The sequence below is a fragment of the Microtus pennsylvanicus genome, chromosome 3 (assembly GCF_037038515.1).
Source record: "Microtus pennsylvanicus isolate mMicPen1 chromosome 3, mMicPen1.hap1, whole genome shotgun sequence".
Lineage (NCBI taxonomy): Eukaryota > Metazoa > Chordata > Mammalia > Rodentia > Cricetidae > Microtus > Microtus pennsylvanicus.
The window spans coordinates 137555404-137577166 of record NC_134581.1 but is presented as its reverse complement, the minus strand read 5'-3'; the positions used below and the strand labels follow the sequence as shown (position 1 = coordinate 137577166).

The 21763-nt window shown below is 39.6% G+C and overlaps 1 protein-coding gene across 4 annotated transcripts in view; it reads right to left on the bottom strand.

The window, feature by feature from the left end:
* The window catches only part of Tex10 (testis expressed 10), a 38028-nt gene extending 23685 nt beyond the window's left edge, over positions 1 to 14343 (bottom strand). Inside the window, exons 1-6 of one of the 4 annotated variants that reach the window (XM_075967246.1) lie at positions 14157 to 14343; positions 13481 to 13559; positions 11016 to 11204; positions 10019 to 10258; positions 8925 to 9165; positions 3897 to 4009 (exon numbers count right to left, since the gene is read on the bottom strand). In XM_075967246.1, the coding sequence (XP_075823361.1) occupies positions 3897 to 4009; positions 8925 to 9143 (332 nt within the window). In that variant the 5' untranslated portion in view covers positions 9144 to 9165; positions 10019 to 10258; positions 11016 to 11204; positions 13481 to 13559; positions 14157 to 14343. Of the gene's footprint in view, positions 1 to 3896; positions 4010 to 8924; positions 9166 to 9545; positions 10259 to 11015; positions 11205 to 13480; positions 13560 to 14156 lie in introns of all 4 variants that reach the window. The other 3 variants (XM_075967244.1, XM_075967243.1, XM_075967245.1) reach the window with 3 other exon arrangements.
* Between the last annotated feature and the right edge of the window lie 7420 nt (positions 14344 to 21763).

Sequence of the window (21763 nt, the reverse complement as noted above, 5' to 3'; positions counted from 1 at the left end):
CTAGGACAGCAGGAGAATCAGTAGTTCAAGGCTATTCTTAGCTACATAGAGTCCAGCCTTGGCTACTTGTCTCAAAGAGAAACAAAACAAACAAAAGTAACATTTAAATTATGAGTCAACTGACAGATGACTTCCTAACACAGCATTGAAACCAGGAGACCATGAAGTACTACAGTGTACACATATAAAGAAACCTAGAATCATACACTCTACTAAAACCATTCTTCAGAAATGGAGAAATGGTTCAGAGGGTAAGAATATTTGCTGGGCAAGAACCTATGTATAAATCCAAGTATGTAATGGAACTGCCTGTAACCCCAGTATTGTGATTAAGAAGAGCAAGACCACTGGGGCTTGCTGACCACCATCTACCTCCACATTCGTTTAGAGACCCTACCATGGCCTTAAGTATCTGCTTAAGATCTTTAAATATGTTCACGGCTAGAGTCAGACTTGGATTTGATAGACAATATCATAAAAATGAACCAACTGATCCCATGAATTTGAGGAGAACATGGTAGAAAATAAGGTAGAGCATGACCTTTTTTTTTTTTTTTTGAGACAGAGTTTCTCACAGAGATCCGCCTGTCTCTGCCTCCCCTCCCGAGTGCTGGGATTAAAGGCGTGTGCAACCACCACCGCCCAGCTAGAGCATGACCTCTTGAACTGCCTCAAGATCATATACCTTCACACACACATATGTAGATATAGCACACATACACAACCTCAAAATAGAGAAATGGTACTTTTATTAAAAATAAAAAAAAAGAGGGAGAGAAGGGAGAGGAGAGAGAGAGAAAAGAGAGAGAGGGCTCAGAGATTAAGAGCACTGGTTGCTATTTCCAGAGAACCTGGGTTCAATTCTCAGCATCCACATGGTGGCTCACAACAACCTCTAACTCCAGCCCCGGGGGACACAACACCCTCTCCCGCCCTGTGGGCACTGAATGTACATGGTACATAGATAAATGTGCAGGCAAAACACCCATTCACATAAAAATACATATATTATTCTAAATGATCCCAGATATAATAACAGAAACTTTAAAAACAAACAAAAAGCTAGAAAATTTAAGCTTCAAATTTGGAAGATACCCAAAATGCCAATTTTTAATTGAAAGCACAAATTTAATCATTAGCAATTAATGTCCTTTGTTCTCTTCAAATTCATAGGTTCACTTGGTTCATCTTTATGAAATTATCTGCCAAATTCAAGTCTAAATATAGCCTTGAACATATTCCAAGATCCTAAGTAGAAAAGACCACGAACACAGAATCCTACATTATTGTTTTTCACTTTTATAAAGCTTACTTTATAAAAAGGCTAAAATAATAAACTGTAAAAAGAAATGATATCATTACAGACAAGACCACACAGGATGACATCACACAGGAGAGCAAGCAATTTAAAACCCATGAATTGAGGGCTAAAAGATGTTCAGTGGTTAGGAACACCGGAGTTGGTCTCCAGTACATGGTTGCTCACAACCCTCTGAACCAGTTCTTAGGAATCTGACACCCTCTTCTGATCACCATGGGTCATGACACACACATGCACACACTACTTACATTAAGCAAAATACTCATATGCACAAAATAAAATAAGCCTTTTAAAGGGTTATTTTAAAGTCTGTTTCTTTCTGAAACTCTCCATTTAATATTTCCAACTGCACTTAATAGAAATAATGAATGGACTACAGGCAAGCAGGACTATTGAACATGTAATAAATCTTTAATAAGTAGCCTCTTCTGCTGTTTCAGATGATATGGAAGGATTATGTGTGAGGTGTTATGTATGGTGTGAGCATGTCTACAGGTACCCACACATATGTGCACATGGAGGCCCAAGGTCAACATCAAGTGTCTTTCCTTGATGGTCCTCTAGTATGTTTTGCGTTTTTTGTTTTTTAATTGATTATAGTGTGGATGTGTGTGGGCATATAGATGCCACACTGGTGAAGGTCAGGGGACAACTTGGAGGAGCCTAGTCTCACCTACCGGTTAGGTTCCAGGGATCTAACTCAGGCAGCCAGGCAAGTGCCTTTTCCCACTGAGCCATCTCTGTCTGGGCCCTATACCTTTCTTTTGGGAGCAGGATCTTTCACTGAACCTAAAACCTCATGGAATCAGATCCAACTAGACCCTGACATACTTGCTTAGGTTTTACAATCACATCATTAAGAAAACAAAGAATGTACCCTAAAATACTTTTTCTCTATTACAATACCCTGAAAGACCTGGATAAATCCAGACCCCTTTAACAGGAAGAGCCAAAATTCTAGGATTAGCCGGTTCAGTGACTCTGTTTCAGTAACTAGCTGAAGATAAAGTCAGATTGTAATCTTGAGAATAATTTTGAGAAACAGGGAGTTACCTTACCCCCTTGTGATTATCACTGGTATTTTCAGAATTTTCCAATGATGCCCTCCCTACACCCTTTGGATTACTGGGCTGTGGTTTCTTCCTTTAAATACCCCTTCTCCCAGCTACTTGGGGTCGAACTCCTCCCCTGCGTGGGAAATGAGTTTCGGCCCCAGTGCACTGGTTCCTGTCATGTCAAATAAACCTCGTGTGATTGCAGCAAGGATGGTGCTTGTGAGTTACTGGGGGGCGGGGGTGTTATCCCGAGACTTGAGTGAGGGTCTCCCTACACTGGGGGTCTTTCACCTGCTCAAAGAGCCTCAGTGTTTCTCCACCCGCTCTCTGCCTTTGATATATTTAAGAATGTTTGGACAGATCTTAAGTTCCCTTTCAAGCGTTTGCTCATTTGGGGCAATTACAATTTTACTCTTCCAGCTTGTATGAACTTGTCAAGTTTTATTACATAACCTATTTTCACATACATCTGTTCTCATCTAAAGTAGAGACTTTAAATATTTTCTAGTCTTAATTATTTTTAAACTCCACCCTTTCTGATTTTCTTTAGGATAATACAAGTTTCATTGTGGGGGCCCACAGATGTGAGCCTGCTCCACCTTAACTAAAAGTCAGAGAGTTTGAGCTTATTCTTGTTCTTTCAAAGCTGTTGATTAAAGGTGTGGCTACAAACAAGAGATCTTAACCTAGGGTGTGGTTACTTAATGTTTTGGACATTAAGATGGTCCACAGAGGTGGAGCCGCTCCAACCTGACCAAGTCAGAGAATTCAAACCTATTCCTGCTCCTTCATTTTAAAATGGGAGTGGCTGCCCACGCTTGGTCTAGGGTGTATTCACTGCCTATCCTGACCAAAACATCAAAATGTGTAACTCAGGAAATAGTGACTTGATTTCTCAAGTATTGAAGCAATAACTGCTCTGGTTGTCCTTTGTGTCATGTTAAAGCAGTCTTTGCTTTCTTCCCCCCTTTTTGTATTGGGGTATATAAGCGGAAGGAAAATAAATGCAAGGGGATTCAGTATTCACTGAGTTGCCCTCCCGGTACTATCCTATGTCTCTGTATCTCTTTTGTATCTCTGTCTATCCTACCTAACATTTCTAATCCACATGCCCATACCCTGGAACGTATGAACCTGTCAAGGTTGGAACCAACAGACGTCACCAATGTGTGGCTTACAACATTTCATTATCGGTGTCCTGATGTACATATGAGAACAAATAGATGGACTTTAATAACCTATCTGCCTCAGCAACTTTCATTCAATTCCTATTTATGAAACCTGACATGCCTATGGCAAAATCTATACAGACTTATAAAAACAGGGCAGACTGCTAGTCCTAAAGCTTACAGTGATTGTTCAAGATATGTTCAAGATAAGCCTTCCTTTGCTAGTTTTCATTTTCATAAAGATTCTGATACAAATGTCTCACAGTATTTAAAGTTGCAAGTTATAGTTATTCTTTAATAATTATAGGATACAAAGCATTTTAATCCCAGAGTAGAAAACAATTGCAATACCTTTTATTTGTCTCTTTCTTTCGTTGCTTGGTTATTTCTTTTAAGGCATATGGAAAATGGCTCATAAAATGATGTTTGAAGTCAGTAAGATAATTCTTTCGAAGCCATGATTCCTATTGAAATAAAGGTTAAGATTAGAAAATACACAAGACAAAATAAAAACTAAAACTTAGGCAGAAATTGACAATTTCAATACCTATTAAAGTTCCATCATGAGACTACTTCTGCTAATGCTGTAGTACATACATAAAATTTTACAGAGCAGCCACTTTTATACACAATTAAATGAGATTTAAGAATTCCCGATTTTAATCATTAATTTAATATTTCCTAAGTATGTCCTCTATGCTCTTTACATAAGATCATTCCCCCAGACACTGTTTCTACTCTTTGATTAAGTTACATTTTCAAATACCTTATTATCTTCAGAGTACTTCCTGAACTCTGTGTTCCCCACCACCTGTTTCCAATATATGTTTTTAACATTCTACTTCACCGTCTTTATTCCTAGTATTAGCACTCCATACCATTTACCACTGATGCTACCAGAAGGTATGCACCATTAACAAGAACCTTATCAATAATGTTTACACCCTTGTCTTCCAATTTCAGAACAGCAGGGCAGTACTCAAGACTTCTGAAATGGTAGAATTATTCCTTATGTATGCTATCTAATACAGCAGTCATCTCTCCCATTGAGCTATCAGGTACTTTTACAGCTAGTGTTCGTCCACAAGTGCCAAGAGCAAAGGAAAAGCGGCCAATATAACTGAGGAATATGTGATGTATAGAGTGTGCATGCTTATGAAGAGCCAGAGATCTATCTCAAGTGTTGTTCCTCAGGAGCTATTTTTGTGTTTTGAAACAGGTATCTCATTGGCCTGGAGCTCACCAAATAGGCTAGGGTGCCTGGCTGATCTTTACTGCCCCAGCAATGGGATTCTAAATGCATGTGTCACCATGTCCAGCATTTACATAGGCGCGGATATAAAACTCAGATCACCGTATCTGAGCAGCTAGCACTTTATCCACTGAGCTCTTTCTCCAGGCCTGGAATTATTTTTAAGACCAGTTTTACTACATAACCCAGGCTGGCTTAGAATTTGAAATCTTCCTGCCTTCATCTCTTGAATGCTGGTTGAGACGGCTAATTTTTAAGTCAACTTAACACAGCCTGTAGTCATCTAAGAGGAAACCTCAATTTAAAAAAAAAAAATGTCTCTATAAGGTCAGGCTATAGGCAAGCTGGCAGGATATTTCAACTAGTGATTGATATGGGAGGGTCCAGCCCATTGTGGATGGTGCCACCCTTGAGCAGGCGGCCCTGAGTTCTATTAAGAAAGCAGGTTTTTAGCAAGACATAAGAAGCAAGCCAGGAAGCAGTACTCCTCCATGGCTTCTACATCAGCTCCAGCCTCCAAGCCTCTATCCTGTTTGAGTTCCTATCCTGAATTCCTCCAATGAATAGTTAGAACTGTAAGCACAATAAACCCCTTTTCCCTAAATTGCTTTTGGTGGTTGTATTTTATCAGAACAATAAATACCCTCAGACACTGGGACTACAAGCATATTCCACCATACCTGGCTTGAATTTAAATTGTAATGAACTTAAGCAAATACATATATGGAAAAAGAGAAAAAAAGAAAAGAATGGTTGTTTGGTTGCAAATTCTAATTTTTATAGAATAACAATGATAAAACAAAACAGAATTAAAGCAAGCATTAAGATACAAATCTAAGATATAAAACATTTGTAGTGATTATAACAGTTCCTGACACTATCAATGCAGGACCCTAAAAAGAAAAATGTAATGTTAAATTATGTTCTCATTTGCATTCTTAGAACTAGGTATGCATTAAAGACATACACATGAGCAATGAGCAACTCCGGTAAGGACTCACTTTCTTAATCACTACACTATGATGTACTGTATCTTGAAATTTCTTTTGGAACAAAGGCCAAAACTTCAAATTATTTTTTAAAATATTTGAACACAAATGAAATTTCTCAATTGTGTTGTAAATACTAGCAAACCAAATTGCTGTGGGATATATGTTTATACTGTGTGAAGATGTGTCTATGTCTTGCCTTACCTACCTAAGGCACCTGATTGGTTTAATAACAAGATGAATGGCCAATAGCTAGGCAGGAAAGAGTAGGCGGGACTCTGGGCAAAGAGAGGAACTCATGGTTTTATACTAAAATAAAAAAGAATCTGGCCCAGCAGAAGACACTAAGGAAGTCAGTTATACAGAATGGAGGATGGGTAACAAGTCATGAGGCAAAATGTAGATTAAAAGAAACTGGTTAATTTAAATTATAAGAGCTAGTTAGAAACAAGCCTAAACTAAGGTCAAGCTTTTTAATTAATAAATTTCTGTGTCATTACTGGGAAGCTGGCAGTCACAAAAAGAAAGTGTGACAAGACCAACTATACAAAATGCATGAAAAGTTTCCAGCAGTCCTAACAATCAGCACTCCTAAGACTACATTTACCCCAGACATCGATTGAGCAATAGAAAAATCTAACTTACAAAAATAAAAAAATTAAAATTCAATCCATGTCTATGATTTGTACTCAAAGGAATGTCATTTCCTTTTTCCTAAAGATTAAGCCATGATTCAGGTCACCTAACATTCTACTATTCTACCAGTGAAGTAAGAAGGGTAGGAACAGTGCAGGTGGTAAAACACATTTAAATTCCTGTTGATGTCACTATGCAGATAAAATTTTATCCTTGCTTAGAATAGTTCTTTCTTATCAAATTATTAGTGTAATATAGCAAGGTGTTTTTATATATGTGACTATGCATATCAATGTACATATTATTCAAATATAAATTCACGGGGCTGGAGAGATGGCTCAGTGGTTAAGAGCATTAACTGCTGTTCCAGAGGTCGTGAGTTCAATTCCCAGCAACCACATGGTGGCTCACAACCATCTATAATGAGATATGGCACTCTTCTGGTATTTGGGCATACATGGAGGCAAAATGTTGTATACACAATAAATAAATCTTTAAAAAATAAATAAATGAGTTAGAGAGATGGTTCAGTGGTTAAAAATCTGGATTTAATTCATGGGAGCTCACAACCACCTGGAACTTCAGTTACAGGGATCCAAAGCCCTCTCCACACTTATGCAGGTATCAGGCAAATGCTTATACACATAAAATAAAAACTAACATTAGAGAGGAAGCAAAGAGCAGTAATCATTTTTAACCACTGAACCATCTCTCTGACCCTATTCATATCAGTTTTATACAATATCTCATTCAACAGTCTATAGACTTAAAAACTTAAAAGGTTCCCATATAAATGAAATGCTACTAGACAATCCTGTAATGATAAAAGCTATAAAAGCATATTATTTTAAATGTCCATTAAATTTCAAGACTGGAAACTAGCACAATTAGTGAATTTACAAAAGTATTTAAAATGAAAAAATACTAGCCCATATTAAATATCATAATTTCTATTTTTCTCAAGTCTTTTAGATAAAAACCATGACTTGGTGAGTTTTATCCTAATAAACCCATTTTAAATTGAAATGCATTTTAATAGAACTAATTAACAATCAAAATTTGGCCTAGTCTACCTTAAATATATTCAGTATACTTATATTATTACCCTATGGTTTAACAAAGGCTGTCTTCCAGTGCAGCAGTATGTAGTCACAGATTGTATTCAACAACATAAATGTGAAAAACATCACTGTGCAGATGAGTTTTAATACCATTCTAAATCAAAAAATTTCAAGTCGTATCACTTTAAATCAAGGATTGCTATAGATCCATTAAAATTACAAATACAGACTTTTCTAAGCTCTATACAATACTGTGCGCCCATACCACAAATTGCCATAATAACCAAGCTTTGCTTTCCCAGTGTAACGCACTATACTCTTTTCATTTTATTCAGCTATGTTTTTCTCTGCTCCCCTCCCAGCCTCTCCCCTCCTCATGCACTATACTCTTAACCCATTAGTTTGTTGCTAACATGTACAGTGTCTTGCTCATAGGACAAGTATAATCAATAAGATGCTATCCTAGTTGTAAAAGCAATTTTAAAACATTCCTGCAGATACTGATGGACTAGCAATAACAGAACAGGCCCTTTAAGCACATCTTAGCACAAATATATAATGTTTTTCAAAAACTCTATCCTTAGTTTTACCTTACACAGCAGAAAGGCTCATCCTAATCTTTAGCTCAAAATAAAAAGTCTAAAATGAAAACAAAAGACATACCTCCTCAGTGTTGCATATATATAGGTAACTTTAAAAGGCATTCATATGGGTCTAGCCAAGTCTTTGCAAGAGCTCTTCTGTAGAAGAGATGCCTCATGCTTTAAAGCAGTGCCTGTGAGGACTAGCACGGTAACTTAGCACACTTGATCTCACAGCGCTGTTCCCCCGTACCAGCACTACACACATACAGCGTACTCCATTACCATCACCATGACTTCGGTGCAGCCTTCCACTGCTGCATCTGATAACACAACCAAAGCACCTAAATAACACTTAAGCAACTTTTCAATCCCATAAGCAACACTGGTTTTGTTTTTTATTTTTTTCAGAGACAGAGTCTCACTATGTAGTCCCAGCTGGCCTGGACCTCACCATGTAGACCAGGTTGTCCTCGAACTCAAAAGATCTGCCTCCCCCTACCTCCTTATCTGGTCTATGAGCAACACATTTTAATATTACTGTGAAATCACTTCTAATAAAACCAAATACAAATGAGAAAATTGTTACACATTTCAATGAAATTAATTATATCCAGCTAATAACCTCAAAAAAATTTGTTATACACTTCAATGAAAAATATTGAAATCTAGATAAGAACTTTGTAGAATATTTTAATTTATACTTTTATGCAAAAAAAATTAAAAAAGGAAACAAGTTTACAATTAAACTATGGGTAGTCTTTGGAGAACCCATATCAATCTGTAATGAGCTGATCTCTAATCTCAACTATGATAAAAGGCATTACTGATGAAATAATAAAGAACCCATTAGTTCTCACCAACGTATGGGTTTCATCCTGCTGCTTTGAGAGTTTCCACAGCAGGGAAATGACATTCAGGACTTGCTGCATAACCTGTAGAGGCTCTCGCTCTACACCATTTCCAACAGAAGCAGCTAGCCGTGGAGGTGAAGCTTCAACCCAGCACTCAATTAACAATGGGATTATTATCTCAATGAATCCTTTCAGATTTTCAGTGGATGACAGGTCTTCATCCATAGCACCTACAGTTCCCACGTACCTAAAAGGGAAAGGTTAAGAATGAAAAAAGTTAATGATTTCATAATGTGTTGTCCACTGCTTAATTTAAATATAAAATACAGTAAAATGAGGCACCATTAACTATCAGTTACATTGATCAAAACTGGTAAGAAAAACAAAATACTAAAACAGCAAAGCCATCAGACATTTTTAAGTTTTACTTCTAATTAGGCTTTGGCTACAAATGAAAACATACTTTTAAATGACTCCTGCCATTGGGAGTCATCTAATAACTCATCATGAATAACTACATGAAATTATGAAAGACAAGGATTATGTCTTCCCACCATTAGCCATTAATGGTCAGTAGTTAAAATTTAATATAGGAAAACTGAGTGTGGACATAACTGAAATCCTTACCGTAGCCTGAACTGTGAACTGACATTTGGCTGTGAACCCCCATTTTCATAAACCTGGATCTGTTGCTGGTCGCTGGCATGATCCTTCCAGTTGATAAAAATGGAGTTGCTAGAGGCATGGGGAGTTTCTTTTTGTTCCTGAAGTCCTTCACTTTCTCTCAACCTACTGGATCCATCTGCCAAGGCCTGAAGGAATTTACTGAGTCTCACTAAGACTTTCAGCCTCCACTGCTGAGAAGTGACTCTCCGATTAGGATTTACAGAAAGTATCCAGGACTGGGATCTGTCTCTATTTACCAGTCCTTTGGACAGCTGCTGATGAGAAATGAGTTCTACAAAATTCTTAAGCAATATACTGCTACGGCCAGTAATGAGAGCTGGGTAATGTTCCAGCAGAATGTCCAAAACTTTTAAAGAGTCCTCCTGAATTCCTTCAGTAATGTGAGTCATGGCACTAGAGAGATGGGCACTTACCAAAGGAAAAAATGGAGAAATATGTTCAGTTCGTATTTTGGGGGCCAGGAATTGAAGAAGCTGAACTGCTGCTAACCGTACATTAGCATCTCTATCTGTAAACACAGCAGTCACTTCACTGACTATGTTTGAAAGGTGTGCATCAATTATAAATGGGTACTGAGACAAAAGGTCTTTGAGTCCAAGAAGAGCACCCTGTTTAACACCAGGATTATAGTGATGCATCTGAGACAGCAAATCCTAGGAAGAAAAGCCAGATTTTAGGTGTGGACATTACTAGGCACGGCTTTAATGGAAACACATCAACTAAAACTAGTTAAGCTGAATTCTCTGTGCAAAGTATCAATCTGTATTTTTAAATGTTGATTAGCTTTTATTAAGATCAGAAACACTCAACATTTACTGCAGACCTACTAGGTTCCAAACATTCTAATTATCCTTTCCAAACTTAACAAAATCTTCCTGCACAGGGTGTTTTATTCAGAGGATAATACTTGGTAATTTTATACTCCCAAGACATCCCTCATAATACATATATAGATAATTCCAAAATCTTATGAAATCTGAAGCACAGCACCGTTCTGGTACCATGCACTCCACAAAAGAGACACTTACTCTATATTAAAAACTAGGTAATGAGCTACCTGCTATGATTAGTTCAAAAACAACTACCCACAAGATCTTACCTTAAGGTCAGCTGTAAGAATTGGAAAACCGTCCATCAAGAACTTAACAAAAAATGCATTAAATTTAAGAACTACTTCCAGGTGACATATATCCAAAAAAAAAAAAAAGTTTCCCATGGGGCAATCACTACAGATTTAGTTTAGCAAAACTTTCTGAAGTAGGAAAGACACAATTGCAAGGTCAGACATTGGTAACCCAAACCTCATCTAACAATACACCATACAGCTAAGGCAAATCATTTACTTTAAGAGATTAAATTTTACAAAAAAAATAACATTCTAATGATGTGAAAGAACAATTTTCATATTACCTTTATGTTAAGTTTCCTGTTGTTGGTGGGAAGTGTCCTGTCCTCTTTAAGCTGCTCAGGCAAATGTATTGCCTTTGTCTTAAAGTTTGTAGGTGTAGCATTTTCTAGCTTGGGCTTCTTTTTACCAACTTTGAGCTTTACTTTCTGAAAATCATCTTGTCGTTTCCTTTTTTTGGTCATTCTTGAGTGCTGTCAGAGAATGGAAACAAGAGATTAAACAAGGATAAGCAATAAAAAAATAAAAACGTTCGAACACCTCAAACATCACCATGAATCATGGCCATGAATAAAGATGCCAAAGAATGAAAATGTACAAAGGACAAAACCACTAAAACATGCAAAAATCAGTTTGGTATAGAAATGTTAAAACTGAGTCATTAACCAAAGAGAAGAACCTTGTTAAAGAACTTTCGCAAGGTTTTCTGAGCCGCATAAATTGCCAAAGTGCTGAACAGAAACCTAAACCGGTTTTTCTGTTGGAATGCAACACAGTATATATCTGTTAGGTAACAGATAAAAAAATGACTTAATGCAGTAATTAGGAAGTTTCATGGATCAAAAACTGGATACTACAAACAAACAAACAAAAACCAGAACCCTGACTGGCAAAAAGAGGAATGAACAGCCCATGAGCAATGAAAGCCAGGGAAAGCTAAGGAGTAGGGCATAGGCCTGGTGAGGACAGAAGCGAATGCACAAGCACTGTCAACATCAGGCAAAATTCAGGTTAGTCACCAACAAAAGACAGTACCTACCCTCTGCTCCACCCTTCAACACTACAAAAGGAAATGCAATGTAAAAGGAATAAGGAAAAGACTAGCTAGGCCACTGGTGTAATAACTCAGGCATAACCAGATCACCTTGCACCATTTCCCTTCCTCTCCAATCCTTCAGCTTCCATTCCAATCTTGTTTACCCGCTCTTTGATCTACATGCTTGCTACCCATTCCTAAGTCACTAGCTTTTAAAAGTCCTTATTTCTACCCTAGAGTACTCAACAGTTTTCTCACTGGTAAGTGCTTGTCTCTAGTGCCTCCTCTTTGACCCCCCTGATCATGGTCACCAGATAGCTTTCTAAACACAGATGTGACAAGAGGGAGCTTTCGATTTTTCTTATTCTTTTATTTGTTTATTATTTATTAAAGATTTCTGCCTCCTCCCCGCCTCCCATTTCCCTCTCCCTCCCCCAATCAAGTCCCCTTCTTACCATGACATGGTAGGCACTAACATGATTCCAACAACCCTCTCTGGCTTTATCTTCCCCATAAATGAACTTCAAATAAAAAAATAATAACTGCTTGCATCTGGAACCAGCTCAGCTCTTCTTGAAGCTTTTCACATGCTTCAAAAATAACGAATTTTGTCTTCCACTGCACACCTACTTGAGCACCTCTGCAATAAATAAAACTACTTCTGGTCTAACATAATTACCTCATGTCATAAAGTAACGATGCTATACACAAAGGTAAAAATAAATCAAAGTTTTTAGTGCTTAAAAAAAGGAATGAATGAATTCAACTATGACATCATATTCAAACTCACTGATGTGGGCTTTCACTATAAGGCCCATTAAGTAGAGGTTGCCTACAGAGGTTAGGAGCTGATTTGAAAGGGAGCACAGTGCATGTATGCACCTGTGCCGCGTTAGACTGAGGCAGGAAGGTTGCTTGACCGTAGGAACCTGAAAAGTCTGGGCAACAGCAAAATCCCATCTCAGTTTTTGAATCAGTATGATTCTTGTCCAAACTGGCAATTTTTAGTGTGCCCCACTGTGTCTATAAGGCGACATACAGTTCTTATCAAACACGATCAAATAAGCAAATGCCTTGTTTATGCTTACCACACTCAGAGCTGTAATCACGACAGCTAAAATCCATACGGTTCAAGCACAGCATGCATGTGTTGCATAGTCTCAGGAAAAACACATACCGGCCATTCAAGCCTCACAAACCGAGAAGGCACCAGTATTCATCTAGCCACTTTTAATACAAAACTGACTTTTATCTATTAAACAAGCACAGGCTGTAAGCTTTTCTTACAATCTTATCAGCTGGGTTTCCAGAGATCAAAGTAAACGGTACTCAACGCTGAGAAAAACCCACCCTGGGATATCTCACATCATCCTCTGGACAATCTTACTCTACGTCACGCTTCTTTCTGCATAAAGATGTCAAATTATGCCACATTATCCCTCACTTTAAACTCGATTTAGTGCATCTGCTAGGAAAATTATGAGGGCTAACAGCTCTTCGCTGACTTGTAAATCTCTACAAATATTTACAAAGCCACACAGGCCAAGTTTTTTCCACTAGGAACTTTTGCAGCTCCAGCAGGAGCAGCTATGCTTTTCATTGAAAGATTTTTTCATAGCCCAGGAAATCAAATAGCGCTAGGCTAGAACACTTTCACAGCAGCGAGTACAAGGAAGCAACTCCGGCCTCCGGGCATGGGCTCTTCAGGATCACCTTTTGTAGTAAGCTCCGACTGCCTGGAAACTCGAGCACAGACGTACACTGATTTCTGCAGGTCAGTCTCGGAGCTAACCTGGGCGAAGAAAGATTGCAACTTAAGCAAACTCGACGGCGTTTGCCCTGCGGCCCCCTCACTACCTTTTCTCAGTTCCAACTCCTCCCGCCATCCAAAGGAAGGGGAAAAATAAACCCAAGGGGAAAGAAAGCAAGCATGCAGCAGTTGGCCTACGATTTCTTTCCTCTCCAATCCCTTGAGTCTAAAGAGCTCCTTCCAATTCGAGGGGCAGAAATCGAGGGTCCAGACAGGGTGGCGGAGAGGGGCGCAGCGATTAGATCCGCCTCCTCCAGCTTTCGAGCTTGCACACCAAAAATGAAAACCCCGTTTCTATTCTTTTTTATCTCTTTCTTCAAAGGAAACCATGGTTCCTGCACCGCAGAGAACGTCGAATGGAGCCTCTCGCCCGAGCCCCACACGCCGGCCTAACACTTGCCGGGCCCCGGGCCGGCTCACGGCCGCTCGAAGCGCTCCGGAAGCCTCTGGCCCGGCTCACACGGTCGCGGGGGACAGAGGGGACCCTGGCCACCCGCCCCGCCGCCTCGGCCGCCTCGGTCCTCCCCACCGCCTGGGCCGTGCCGGAGGGGCCGGGCAGGACTGGTGGATGCCACTGACCTGAAAGCCCGGACCGAGCCGGACCGCGGAGACAAGGCGGAGAGAGCGTCAGTACCGAGCCCCACGGGACCACGCCGCGCGCCGCCGGCCGTAGGCTTTTCGCTTGCTCCCAGAGCGTGTTTTCAAATCGCCTCGTCCTCACGCGGCCGCGTCTCCTTCCGCCGCCCGGAAGTAGGGCCTCCCCCCCCTTACTCGCCGCGCTCACGTGATCTCGGGCTGCAGCCGCGCGCAGCCGGAGGGTGGGTCCACGTTAGCACGCCACGCCCCCTCGAAGAGGGGCTGCGCCGGAAGCGTGGGGCGTGAGTCCAGCAAGTTCACTAAGGGCTTCCAGCATCTCCTCGGTTGGAAGATGTTGGCTTCAGTTCTTCAGAACTGGAGCTACATCCAGAGAAAAGTATAGACGGAACATAATTGAGGAAGGAAAAGTTTCTGGGAAGGGTAACCTGGGCTAAAGCAGAGCCGATAAAAGCTTAGAAGGTTACAAAGTATACATAGCAGTGGAGTCCTGGAAACCTTAGAATAGGATTTTTCCTGGTGCAACATTTTCAGCAACAATTAACGACTACTTACTCAAAGTAGGTGGGCTTAGAGAATCTGAGACATTAAAAAGCCTACAGGGATGAAGAAAGAACCTTTGAAAACAAGACTCCCCGAAGACTGACTTAATCGTGTGTAAGAAAAAACATACAGAGAGTGTTAGTCTCGATTCAAGTAGATCTTCTCTGCTTCGTGTAGATAAGACCTACTAAAACTTATACCTTATATTGAGCCTCCATATACTAGGAAGGGATAAAGCAATAATAGCTGAATTTAGGAGACCCAAGCTCCAAAATTAAGACCATGCCTACTCTGATAATGGATAAAGAATAAACGCCAAGGGCCTGGAGAGAGGGCCTAGAGGTTAAGAGCACTGGCTGCTCTTCCATAGGACTGGGGTTCAGTTCCCAGCACCCACAAAGCAGTTCCAGGGCTTCTAATGCCCTCACATAGACATACATGCAGGCAAAACACCATTGAACATAAAAATAAATTATTTAAAAATAAAAAAAAATTAGAAAAGAATAAGTCCCAAAGGCCCACGATCTGCCATGGGAGTCACTGACATCATATGGTATGTAAAACTATAAAACCAGAAAAAAGCAGAAAGGCTTGTTCCCGTCTAGACATGTCCCCTGAACTTGGGGATGATGCCAGCTTATCCAGAACGTCCTTGAACTTCGCAGTATATATCTTTCTCAAGGTCAACTTGGTTCAAATGCCAGCTCCTGACATCCCTCCTGAAATCTTTTCCTACAGCCTCTTCATCTTAAATAGCAATTCTATTCTTCCAGCTACCCATACCAAAACCTACATGGTTTGGTGCTGGTTTCTATCACCTACCACATCTGGCTTCTAATCCACGAGGAGAGCCTGTCGACTTTGACTTCTGTTATTTACCACCATCTCCCTGGTGGTCTTCAAGGTCCACGCCACCTCCAGATCAGAGCAAAGAGCCAGGAACACAATTCTCTTCCGTCTTTAATTGCCATACCCCAATACAATCCTGCATCTTCAGAACAGCTCTGAGCACGTTCTTGGGTAGGTAGAATTAACATAGTAAAAATGACAATCTTACCAAAAGCAATCTACCAATTCAATGCAATGCCCATCAAAATCCCAGTAAAATTCTTTACAAACCTTGAAAGAACAATACTCAACTTCATATAGAAAAACAGCCTGTGTCAATGCACAGATAAATAAAAATGAGTTAATTTAAGATCTAAGAGTTAGTTAATAGGAAGACAAAGGTAATAGGCCAAACAGCGCTATAATTAGCATAGTTTCTGCGTGATACATGATTATTTGGGTCTGGGAAGCCGGGAAACGAAAGAGCACTCTCTGACTGCAACATTTATATACAGTCCCAAACTTCTCAGGATGATTGTATGGTTTAGGTGTTATACAGCAATATATGGCTTATTGCTAGGAGCCGTTAAGTAACTTAACCATGTCACACAGCTAATTTCTGACATCACTAGGGTTTCAAGTCTGGTCACTTACAAGGCTGTTAAGTCTTTCTTACTTCTGATGTCATTTATGATTCAGTCTCATGAATGAAAAAGAACTGTGCTGGTTAGGGTTCACATTTGCTCAAACTTTAAACAATTTTGACATAATTTCAGTCTCAGGACCCATAGAACTGTGAAATAACAAATGGTTATTATCCCAAGCCTCTGTGTCTGTAGGAACTTGTCATACCAGCAGCAAGGAAACAGATACTTCTGCTTTCTCCCAAACTGGGTACTAGACACTACCAAAGAACTTTCCATGAAGGATGCTATAGTAACCCCCAAGTCTGTAGTACCATGCAATGCCACATTGGATGTTGAATACACTTCTCAAAAAAGTGCAGTCAGGAGGAGGAAATAGGAGCATTGTGAATCCAAGGCCAGCCTAGGCTACATAACAAGTTGTAACCTAGACTACATAACAGAATTCTCAAAAACAAAAAAGAAAGAAAAAGGAAAAAAAAGCAAGGTATGAAAGGAGAAAGAAGGAAACAAGAAATCATTATTTCCCGAAGGTCTTTGGATGGCTAGTCAGGAAGTCATCCAAGCAACTGCAAGAAAAAGCCATGTTGTAAAAGCAGGAGAGGACACCTCAGAAACCACCACTCACCGACAATGAACTTGGTCGTTCCTGAAGGAACAGTGATCAGAAAGTGTTTCTGGAAAATGTTTCCCTTGCAGCTTAAAGCAGAAGCCAAGTAAGAGTAAACATAAAAATAGATAATGTCAACAAATTAGCTCAAATCAAACGCTCTATTTCCCCTCCACTCTGTATATTCATGGCTCATTTGGTAAAACCCTCTACGTGTCTGGTGATACAGAAACCATCAAATATAAACTTTTTTACATCTGAAAAAGCCACAGTGGTGGGGATAGAGGCCAGCACTTTGTCTAGAGGAAGCAATCATGGGCTATTTCACATCTGAACAGGTCATCCCCACCGAGAAAACTTGTAGAACTCTTCATAAATGAAAAGGATGTCTTTGGAGATACAAGCAAGATAACTTTGATGGTTACTCTGGCGGTCACTAATGATGATGATGATGATGATGATGATGATGATGTGGAACAGCCAGGTGTCATTGCTAGAGAGCAACACTGGCTCCCGCACAGCTCTTCACAGAGTCAAAGAATGGATGAGCCACGAGTTTGCTGTTTGCCCATGAGATCCAGCCCACACATTGATAATTGCCAGTGTCTATCATGAGTGCCTTGACTCACATCTAAGGGCAGTTCAGATAGTTCGTGGATAATACAGTTTTACATTATGTACCTCTCTACTCATGTTTTTGACAAAGCTCTAGTTTTTATTTGTGTTTCTTTGGATTAGCCACATCTATGGAGGCATATGATTGAAAGATTTCAAAATGTCAGCAGTGGCAGTTTGTGGTAATTGCAGACAATGCTCATTGAAAATTACACTTTATTGAGAAATAAGTCTGTAAATGGAAGCACACATAAAAACTAATGCCATACTTCATAATTAAGAGGTGGATTTTAATTAAAAGGAGACTTATTAAAAAATAAATTATTGGGACCGAGCATGTAAATCAGTGACAGTGCTTGCCTAAGATGTAAAAGGCCCTGGGTTTAATCCCTAGCAATGCAAACAGGAAAGAAGGAAGGAAGGAAGGAAGGAAGGAAGGAAGGAAACTGTCTATATTTAAATTTTTTCAATCATAAAGCATTAACTTTATGCCCCAACCTTCTTTCTTCTTTTTGTAACTGAATTTTTCTCAGGGCTGTAATGTGGTTTTACAATGAGGGTATGTTACTTAATGATAGAACCAAATACACAATGAGCCTCATCAAGATTGTAAGCCCTTTCTAAATTGGTACTCTTTTCAACTTTATTGATTATATTTGGGAATGATCCACCATCTGGGGAAGTGAAAGCTTCCTTGTGAATTACTCAAGGGAAGAGAATTAGAGAAGAGAAAAAGAAGGAACGGAGGCGCGAGCTGTAGGTTCCAGAGTGCTACCTGCTGCTGTGGGTTGGCTTTTCTTCAGGATCATAGTCAGCAATGCAAACAGTACAATCCAGAAAGAAAACCTTAGCTGTGCCTACTCTCCACACCTCCACAGTCAACTCTTATGAAGTAACAAAACTGCCTCAAAACCGGGGAAGAAAGAACTTAAATCCTGGGACTTTTTGTTTGCAGGCTACCTAAGGGTGGGTTTAAATAACTTCCCTTAACCACCACATAATAGTTCCCAGCTTCACTCTTTGCCGGAACTAAACTGGGATTTCTTCTGCTGGATCCTCAGAAGCGTGGAAGGGCTGGATGGTCGTCATATGCATACTCAATGCTAGCTGACATTTACTTTCTTACATGAAAAATATAGCGCATTTATGACTGGAGAGATGGCTCGGCATCTGCAGCTTTTCAGAGGACCCAGGTTCAATTCCCAGGACCCGCATGAGGGAGGGCTCACGGCTATCTGTAACTCTGTTACAGATATCTGTTATAGATATCTGTAACTATCTGTTACAGGGGATCTGATGCCCTCTCTGGCCTCCAAAGGCACTGCATGCACGTGTTACACTGATATGTACATGTAGAACAGTCATACACATAAAAATATATTTATATAAATTAATTAGAGAAATGAAATATCACATAAAACAAAAAGAGACGGAGGAAATTGGCATTTGGCCAAGACCTTACTTTATGTCAGCCTCTATGGAAGTGTCTAATTTCAATGATTGTTTCCTATATAATTCTTTTTTTTAATTTTTATTTTATGCACATTGGTGTTTTGCCATGGGTGTTGGGTCCCCTGGAAGCAGAGTTACAGATAGTTGTGAACTGCAATGTGGGTACTGGGAATTGAACCCTGGTCCTCTGGAAGAGTAGTCAGTGCTCTTAACCACTGAGCCACCTCTCTAGCCCTCCTAAATAATTTTTAACTATTTTTATTATAATCCTTGCTTTCTTGGTGTGGGAACACTTATCTATTCATTGTCTGAGGATTACAGATGACATTTACTCAACAATCTTGCAATATGTTAGTAGCTACTCTAATTTTATAGATTGTGTAAGGAACTCCAACAATCCGTGGGACTATTTAGACTACCCCCATTAGGAAAATGATCCACCACCATCACCTCTTGTTCTTGAGACACAGTGAAGATCAGCCAAGGACCAACCAGACTCCAAACTCACAATCTCCTCCTACATGCTAGAATTACTGTCTTCCACCACACCCAGGTCACTGTGTTCCTTTTTGAATAACTTAAAGATCATAGGAAAATAAATGGTGATTCTGGCAGAAATAGTTCAAACAGACACCATACACTTATACTTTTGCTATTCTTGTTTTCTGAATTCACAGTCCTTCCTAACATTATAACCTAATAATTTTTTCAAAAATCATATGTAAGGGATCTATCAACTGTGTATAAAGATATCAACCACGGTGTTCTGATATCCATATACATGATAAAATAAATAAGAAGATCAAGAGCACCAATACATCATCGCACACAATTGTCTGCTTGTGTGTGGTTGTTAACTCGTATTTGAAAATTATTTAATTCTTTCCTCACAGGATTCTTGTAGAGACTGTGTTCATGAGAAATATGGTTGCCTTTCTTTGAAACTGATGTGTCATTGAGGTGGTATCTAGGGTACCCTAATGTATGTGTTGCCTTTTTTTTCGTATAATGAAATATTTACCACAATGGAATTTAAAATCTCGCTTGACGAAAGCACCGCTGCTAAGTGTAGGCTATTGGTGACAGCAATTTCACAGTGTCTCCTGTAGGCTGTTAATAGCTGCAATAGCACATTCTAAGATCCCAATAGCCTGGGTTCCCTCTGGTTTCTCTTGGGAAGCACACAATAGAGCTTTTCACTTAGAATCTCCATTAACATTGTCCCCACTATTTCAAATCCCTTGCATTTTGATTAAACCTGTGCAAGATGGACAGACTCCATCTATCTTTAATTTATACGCTTTTCATCTTCACAAAGCAGCAATATGTGGCATATTTACAATACCTGGTATTCATGCATGGCAAATATTTTAAAATTTTTTTAATATTTATTTATTATGTATACAATATTCTGTCTGTATGCCTGCACGCCAGAAGAGGGCACCAGACCCCATTACAGATGGTTGTGAGCCACCATGTGGTTGCTGGGAATTGAACTCAGGACCTTTGGAAGAACAGGCAATGCTCTTAACCTCTGAGCCATCTCTCCAGCCTGATGGCAAATATTTTAATGTTCTTATTCCAATGGCCATCATAACTAGTGAGTTAAAACCACTTTAAAATAATTTCCAAAGGTGAAAAGAGTATTCATCTATAAATTCTTTTTCTAATTCTTTTTTTAATATTTAAATTACAGTGTGTGTGTGTGTGTGTGTGTGTGTGTGTGTGTGTTTGAGATAGTTGTAAATGGAGATTGCTCTTTCATTTCTGGCCACCCAGACCTTAATAATCACACTGAAACTTTATCAATAACAACATTGCTTGGCCAATAGCTTAGGCATATTTCTGGCTAACTCTTATATCTTCAATTAACCCATTTCTATTCATCTGTGTATTGCCATGAGGTTGTGGCCTACTGGTAAAGATTCTGGGCGCATTTCTCCTTTGGCAGCTACATGGGGTCTCTTCAACTCTGCCTACTCTCTTTCTATATCTCTTTTAGTCTGGCTATATTCTGCCCTGCCATAGGTCAAAGCAATTTTGTTCATTAACCAATAAGAGCAACAGAAACAGAAGGACAGCCCACATCAGCTAGGTCTCTTATATCCCAGGCTAGACTTGAACTTACTCTGTAACCAAGAATGACCTTAAGCTTCTTATCCTCCTACCTATATCTATAAATTACTGGGATTACAGGCATGATTCTTGATGTATGGTTTATATGATACTGGGAACTGAACCCAAGGCCTCATTTATGATAGGCAAGTACTTCATCAATTGAACTGTTTCCAAGGTCCCTTCTCATCAATATTTTTAAGAGAGTCAGCATCTAATTTTGTCTTTCTGCCTGCTTACATCTTGCTCCTTGGCTGCTTTCTCTAAGGTGATGAACATTTGGCAAAAGAATTTTAGCCCCAGCCAGACTGATGAATCACAGTTAGCAAGGTCAATCTCTAGCCTTATTAAATACTTGATTCTCTTAAAAGTTGGAATGGCCTGTGGATAGATCTGTGGGACCTTTTCTTAATTGCTAGTTGAAGAAGGAGAGCCCAGTTCACTGTAGGGTGGTCCATCCCTGGCCAGGCAGTGCTGGCTTGTAGAAGAAAGGTAGTAGAGCTAGCCAGAGGGAGCAAGCCAATAAGCAGCATTCCTTCATGGTCTCTGCTTGAGTTCCTGTACTGACTTCCCTTGATGAGGGACCCTAATCTGTAACATGTAATAAGCCCTTTCTCCCCAGGTAGCTTTTGTCTAGTGTTTTACCACACTGGCAGAAAGCAAAGCAGGACCCACACTAATGAAGGCTACTGCTTTGAGATCCTTAAATGAAAATCAGAAAAGCTCACCAGCCCCCATTCCCATCACTTAATCTGTACTAGGCACTGGTCTTAGTTATTGTTCTA